This window comes from Rissa tridactyla, chromosome 9, assembly GCF_028500815.1.
Source record: "Rissa tridactyla isolate bRisTri1 chromosome 9, bRisTri1.patW.cur.20221130, whole genome shotgun sequence".
Taxonomy (NCBI): Eukaryota; Metazoa; Chordata; class Aves; order Charadriiformes; family Laridae; genus Rissa; species Rissa tridactyla.
In genome coordinates this window covers 25,951,587-25,958,416 of record NC_071474.1, presented here as the reverse complement: position 1 = coordinate 25,958,416, position 6,830 = coordinate 25,951,587, and the positions used below count along the sequence as shown (strand labels likewise).

The 6,830-nt window shown below is 52.2% G+C and overlaps 1 protein-coding gene across 1 annotated transcript; it reads left to right on the top strand.

Annotated features, from left to right (window-relative positions):
- The first annotated feature begins 917 nt into the window (after positions 1-917).
- Positions 918-6,284, top strand: LOC128914621 (protein FAM162B-like). Its single transcript, XM_054213861.1, has 4 exons — positions 918-1,130; positions 2,976-3,081; positions 4,494-4,602; positions 5,262-6,284. Exons 1-4 carry the CDS (start codon positions 998-1,000, stop codon positions 5,367-5,369), a joined length of 456 nt encoding a protein of 151 aa, XP_054069836.1. The 5' UTR covers positions 918-997; the 3' UTR covers positions 5,370-6,284.
- The last annotated feature ends 546 nt before the right edge of the window (positions 6,285-6,830 follow it).

Sequence of the window (6,830 nt, the reverse complement as noted above, 5' to 3'; positions counted from 1 at the left end):
AATTTTCCTTTCGGCAACAGCTTCTTCCCTTTCAAATGGAGTTTCCCCCCCCCCGCCCAGTTGTAAATCAGCTTTAGAGCCTTGTATGTCTAAGGAGAGTAAATACCCCACTGCTCCAAAGGAGACAAGTCGTTTGCATTTCCATTTCCTGGCCCATCAGGGAGAATTTTGTGCAAAACGGCAGGAGAAATGTCAAAGTGATAAAATAGCATTGGTTTTGGTTCATGCTCTGGTTAGAACAGCTGATGTTATGGAAAACATCCAGCACTGTCCAGACTTCGTGGAGACTGAATTCAAAGACGACAAATACTTTATAGGTACTGCTACATTTCAGTGACAATTTTACTGACTGACAAATGCTACAACGCCTAAGGTTTTTGATATTATTTCTTAGTTTACTGATTATAACCCAAAATACATTTCTTTGCCAGGGAAGTTTGCAGCCTGGATGTGAGAACAATTTCCCATCTGCATTTATAGCCACAAACATCGGCTTCAGTTTCCTTCTGCCAAACCACATCTATGCTGAGATAGGGCAAATGTGGCTCCTCTTCAAAAAGTCTGTCTAACACAACTGATTCGCCAGATTATTTTTTAGCTGGGAACAATTTAGAAGTCTAACAGCTCAACTGGCTGTGATAATTAGCAGTCACTAAGCCTGTCTTTGGGGAAATACAGCGTGCTGTCCTATTTCAGCCCCACCATAGCAAGGACTGGGAAAACACCGTCAGTCCAGTTCCCGTTGCCCTCCTGCGTGGCGCCGTGGGGTGGGTGGGAAGCAGGACAGGGTCCACGGGGGACGGGTGGAGCTGCCGGGGAGTGATCTCTGCCCGCCGCGCTCGCAAGGTGTGTCCTTTTGGCAAACACGGCCAATAAACTTAACTAGTCATCGTGACGCAAGCAAAATCTGCTGGCAGCCAGGGTGGAAATGCAGGAAGGGGTAGTTTTATGTTCATAACGCCCAGACGCGGCGGGTGCCCGGCGTGGTGCGGGCAGGATGCTGGGGATGCTGCTGGGGCGCAGCCCTGGGCTGTGGCGGCGGGGGGCTCGGATGGTCCTGCACCCCGCCAGAGCCGTCGGCGACAGAGCCAAGGGTGCTCAGGAGGCGGCTTTGCAGACAGCTAATCCAGGTGGGTAGAGAGGCTTTGGTCGCTGTTTTGCGCTGCAGCACAGAGGGAAAGGGTATTTGCAGGAAAGGACAAGAAAATGACCCCGTTCTCCTCTGTGGTTGTGTTACCGCAGCGCCGCATCTCCTGGGGTCACAAACGCTCCCGAGACACGGGGCAAAGTAAGAGCCCCGACCAGCGCAGTGCACAGGGATGAAGTTGTTTGGTTTTTCTTGCTAAATAATCCTCCTACAGCAGCAAATACAAACTGACATCTTCATGTCAGGGAACCAGTTAATTAGAAAGAAATAAATAAATGTTCCTCCTTCCCCCCAGCTGCCAGGTTTCGGGAGGAGGACCGGTGCACGTCCCCACAGGTGCCTGGCTGGTGCAAGTTCTGCCCCCGTGCCCCCCGCCGGCTGACATCCACCTCTGCGCGGGGGCGGGACAGGCCACGGGCCCGGGCTGCTCCCGCGTGGGCAACCTCCCTGGCGTGGAGGTAGTTTCTCTTTTTAATCTGCAGCACCCCCTCCTTGGCCGTGCCTTCGCACGCCCCTCGCCCCAGCGAGGCTGGGCTGCCCACGCTCCCTGGGAGGGCTGCGGGAATCCAGCATCGTCTTCCCTGGGATGGAGACTGTCCTTTTAGCGATCCATCCTGCTGCTTGCTGCACATCTGATGCAGACACTTGCTGGTATTTCAGATGTAGCTCTCCCGGTCTCACTGTCACTCTGCAAGAGAAACAGGAGAAGCAAGAGATTACATTTTCCCAGGCGGGGGTCTGGGTGCCAAGCATCACAGCTGGGATTTTTCAGCCAGTCACAAGTCCTGGCATGCACGAGCTGGGCTGGAGCCCAGGCACTGACTGTGATTTCACGGTCTCAACCCGGAAGAGATGCTCCCTGTGCCCTGCTCGGTAGTGGCAGTGATCTCCTTGCAGCCAAGCACCAGCGATCCAGCAGCAGCCAGGGAGTGCGGGACACTGAGGCTGGGGGCATCTTCATCTCCATCCCTTCCTGCACGCCCTGGTCACCCACAGGGCATTTCTAAACACCAGCCCCACATCTGCAAGCCCAGGGCACTGCAACCTGGCATCTTGGGTGCACCTACCAGGGTGTGCGAGCAGTCCCAGCCACCTGGCGATGACCACCGGTGTGGCAGTGCCAAAGCCAGGATTAGAGCTAGCCATTGCTTACCCTATTTTTGCAGGGTCTCCCTGCTGCTGCCCTCGCCGTGGCCTGTTGTTGGGCTTGTTTCCATCAAGAGGAGGCAGAGTCCCTCTTGGGTGGTGCTCAGGGTGACAGCATGCTAATGGCATCACCGCGGTAGTCTGCCGGGGTGTAATGTATCATCATTAGAGTATGGTGACATGGTACCCAGCTTGCATGAGAATGACTGCCAGCCTCCCACCGTCTGTATTTTAACGGGCCTCGTCTCTCCATGAGCGCTTGCAGAAGGAGATGCTGTCGAGGAGTTATTAGTGCTGCCAGGCTGCTGGCAGTTTGCTTAACTTGCTCGTTGGGCTCTTCAAAAGCAAGGTGCCTGCAGGCTGAGAGCATGCTGCGGGCTTGGGCAACTAGCTCCACATCCTTTACCCCCTTAATCACGAAGGATAAAAGAGATTTTTAGTTTAAAACCCACCTAAACTAAAGGGAAAAAAAAAAAAATTGGGCAGAATGAAATAAGCTGCAAGGGTAACAAAGCATCTCACACCAGTTGTTGAGTCCTTTTGACACTAGAAAGCGCATTTAGCTCTCAGAATAGAAAAGTGCCATTCTGAACTCTCAGTCCTTTTCCCCCTGTAACGACAGCTTTTTTCCTCTTCCCCTTTAAGCCTAGCTCTTTGTTTTCTTTTATAAAATCTCTTACAGGTTACAAAGCGTTCAAAAATGACAGAAGGCCTACAAATTTTGATAAAAAGGTGTTAGTATGGGCAGGACGCTTTAAAAAGGAGGAGGACATTCCCAAGCACATATCGTAAGTAGATCTGTTTTCTTCTGACATGAAATTCCTTTGCCTGAGTGATGCTCTTGGATGTAAACATACAGACTAAGACCACAGTTTACATCGTTCAGAAGCGTGCTCACATGGTGAGGATTAGTGTTCCTCCTTGCTGACGAGGCCTGCTGCTCCTGGTGTCCAAAAATAATCAGAATTTTTGGGAGCATGAACTTTTTGTTGTGCCCTGTGAAGTTGACTGGACTCACTTGTTTTTGATATCGTAAGTTTCAGACTAAGCTGAAGAGTCTTTTGCAGGACAAGTGGCTTTGTAACTTGGAAGGCATCACGGTAAAATATCATCCGCTTTGGGTTTTTGCAATCTTTGCTAGGTTTTATTGATTAGCAATTAATAATGCTACATTTTAAAAGGAAGCTGGGGATATACGCAGCTTTGGTGGTAGACATCTCACACAAGTTCCTCAGGTCTGGGCTACGGTTTCACCCCTTTGTCGAGGCATTTTGTTAAAAGGTTGTCACTTAGTGTTGGGGACCTAATGCTGCCTGACTTGTGACACCCCGGGGGCTCCTCCAGCTGGCCTTCCCCTTGGAGGTGTAAGCAAATCCATGGCTGGACAGGATTTCACAGATGACTCGTTGCCACGCTGCATTCTCTTGCAAGCGTGAATTGTGGGATAAATGCCGTGAGTCACCCATGGAAGGTGGTGGAGATTTCCTGGCCAGGGCTGTGGCGTTTCAGCTGCTTGGGAAGAAACTCCGCGTGGACGGTGTGACCGTCCATGCCAGCGCAGCCCAGCCTCCCGCCGTGGGCAGGGGCTGCTAGGGCTGGTGCCCGGCAGAGGGTACGGTGCGGTGGGACGGGGCTGCAAGGCACCGCCTGCAGCTGGGGTGAGATGTGGCCACAGACCTGTCACCCCTCGCTGTGCTTCTTCGCTCTGTGAAAACTCTCTGTTGCTCTTAGCCAAAATGTCGCGTGCGTGATTTTATTCCGCCGAGGGAGGCATTGCCTGGCCCCGGTGGCATGGCCCCAGCATCTCCTGGTGCTGTGCAACACCCCGCACCCTACCCTGCAGCACCCAAAGCGGGGGCCCTCATAACTCCATTATCACGGTGGTAAGACTTTCCTGTCCTTGTCGTTTTTCAGGTGTTCACTCCCATGTGCAATAAAAGAAGGTGGGAGAAGAGGATTTGTTATTCCTGTTGTAACTGACAACTGCTGGGAGTAGCAATACCCCACCTGTGTGGGAGCGGGGCTAAATCTTTCCCCCGTAGGCTAACTTTTCGAGTCCTCCTCCAGGCACTTGCAGAAAGAGAAGGCTGAAGTGCGCTTACATTAATGGGCGGTTTCTGCAAGAATTCAGGATGCATTACGCAGCTCCCCGTGATCTCATTTCACCGGCAGGAGGGAAACTCTGCTCTGTCCTCTACAGGTCTGAGGTCCTCGATGCAGCAAGGAACAGCGTCAGGATAAAGGTTTGCTACATCATGATTGCACTGACCTTGCTGGGCTGTTTGGCCATGGTAATCACAGGCAAAGAGGTGAGTGTTATTTCTGGGTGAAGTGAACCGAGTCACTTAACATATGGGCTGTGCATGCTCTCTTTGTAAATAAGTGCCTGGGTGACAGGTATGTTTGAGAATAAGTCCATACGAGCAATATTTGCACAGGATCTGTGCCACCCCGTTCTCCAGAGAGGAGATTGGCATGGGGAAGCACAGCTTGCTGGTTGATGCGTTCCTTCTGACCCACTTTGCCATAAACCCGTGCAGTACAGCCCTCTGTATCATGGTATCTCGGCAAAGAGGCCAGTCCAAAGGTTGTGGAGGAGCTCAGACAGTGTCAACGGTGCCCGGTCCTGCCCTGCATCCATGGGCCATGAAGTTCCTGCCACCCTGCCTGCCCGGCCTGCGTGCCACCATGGCCACCAAGAGCTGTGACACTCGCTTCTTCCCATCCCGCTGGTGGGGAAGGAGGGTCTCCAGCCTGACCTGCGTGTCCCAGCGCACCTCTAAACAATTTACACTGCTAATCAGAGCTGCAAATGCTGAACGCTTGGTAAAACAAGGAAACTCATTAACTTCTGTCGCTGCAAAATATCAAAAAGGACAGTGGGATGTCAAAGCAAGGGGTGCAAATGTGGGGAAATTCAGTGGTGGGAAATGTGTGCATGCAATGATTTTCACCATTTCTTTTCAAGGCTGCTAAAAGGGATCGCACGCTGCTGACGATGAACATAGAAAAGAGGGCCAAATGGAAGGCTGAGGTGGAGAAAGATGAGGAGACAGCTGCTGGGAAGCCACAATGATTGGGAACAGATTTCTTTTAACTGCAGGAGATAAGTGATTTGCACACACGGCATATGTACCTGTCTTCATTTAACTCTTTGGAGCTTTTTAACTGAAACTCTCAGGGCAAAGATTTCACTGCTTAAAAAGTGCTCCATACAAACTGTGAAACTCTTACGGAAACTCCAAGAGCTGCTTTCTGTGGCCTCTGGTCTTTGACGCTGGGTTCTGCTGAAATACAGAAGTTTCTTCTAAACAGGAAAGTGTGGGAAGGACGCATGCAGGACTCCTCAGCTCAGGATTGGCTTTTTGTGGCGCTGCTGATGCTCAGTGTGGCCGTGTCTCCTCACAGCCAGGAAGGATGCGGCCCTGCATCAGAGATCATCCCGTTCTGTGCAATGCCTCCAGGGCAAACAGCCTTGGCCAAAGGGGCCTAGGGCAAATATGTTTTGCAAGAACCAAGAGGCCAATTATCTCTACCTCTGAGCCTGCTGCCATCACTGTCCCCTCTCCCTCCCCTCGCGGGGTCCCGTGGCCAGGGGAGAGCGGGGACACGAGCATGAGGAGGGGCTGGGAAGAAGGAGGGGAGTGAGCAGACCCTGATGACTGATGTGGGCCAAAAGGGGCTTTGGGACAGATGGCAGTGACGTGGAGTGGTAGCGTGGGCACCTGGAGTGGTTCGGTTGCTGTGGGGCAGCCCCGGGAACCCCTGCCCAGCTCAGGGAGCTTGCCCTGGAGGCGCCTCTTGTCCTGTCGCACCTCCCTGGTTTCTCGTCTTCTGCTTCCAGTCACCACCACGGAAGTTCTCTAGCACTTGGTTGTGATTTTAGTCAGGAGTAATCATTAATACATGGTTTGCTAAAACTGGATTCTTTTTAATCATCATAGTTCATTAATTCATAATAAAACAGCTGTCCAATTATATCTAAAACAAACGCATCTCTTCACAGCTTCATTTAAAGGGTCACCCAACTCTCTGGGACGATGTTGAACAGATGGGAGACATCCTAATGAAGGACTGAAAGTTTCGTTTTCAGGAATTGATTAAACTTCAGCTCATGCTTGTGGGCGCTGATGGTCTGAGCCCCCGTGCGTCATTCGTAACCCCTCGAGACCCGTAAGAGAGGCTGGTGGAGCTGGGTGTGCTGCGTGGGGTGCCAAGGGACACGGAATGACAAACCCAGCCACCTTACCCTGGCTGCCGTAGGAGGTTGCAGATGCTGTAACCATGCTCAGCCTTTGTGCAGTGTCCTGAGCATCGCACCAAGGCTTGGCCTTTGCAAGGTTTGTTACTTGGAGCGGTTGCACTCGTGCTCCGGGGAAGGTCTGGAAAGCTCCTGCTCAGGTTTCTGAGGTTTATTGTGTCAAAAATGACATCCGCTCATCGCTGGTGTGCCACTACACGAACAAGCTGCTGGCAAGGACGGGCTGGGGCATCGGCAGGCAGTCGGCAGTTGTCGGGCTCTGGGACTCCATCTCTC

Coding starts and splice junctions, on each gene's coding strand:
- LOC128914621 (XM_054213861.1), top strand. CDS start 998: ATGCTGGGGATGCTGCTGGGGCGCAGCCCTGGGCTGTGGCGGCGGGGG. Junction 1,131..2,975: donor TTTGCAGACAGCTAATCCAG/GTGGGTAGAGAG, acceptor AATCTCTTACAG/GTTACAAAGCGTTCAAAAAT. Junction 4,603..5,261: donor TGGTAATCACAGGCAAAGAG/GTGAGTGTTATT, acceptor TTTCTTTTCAAG/GCTGCTAAAAGGGATCGCAC.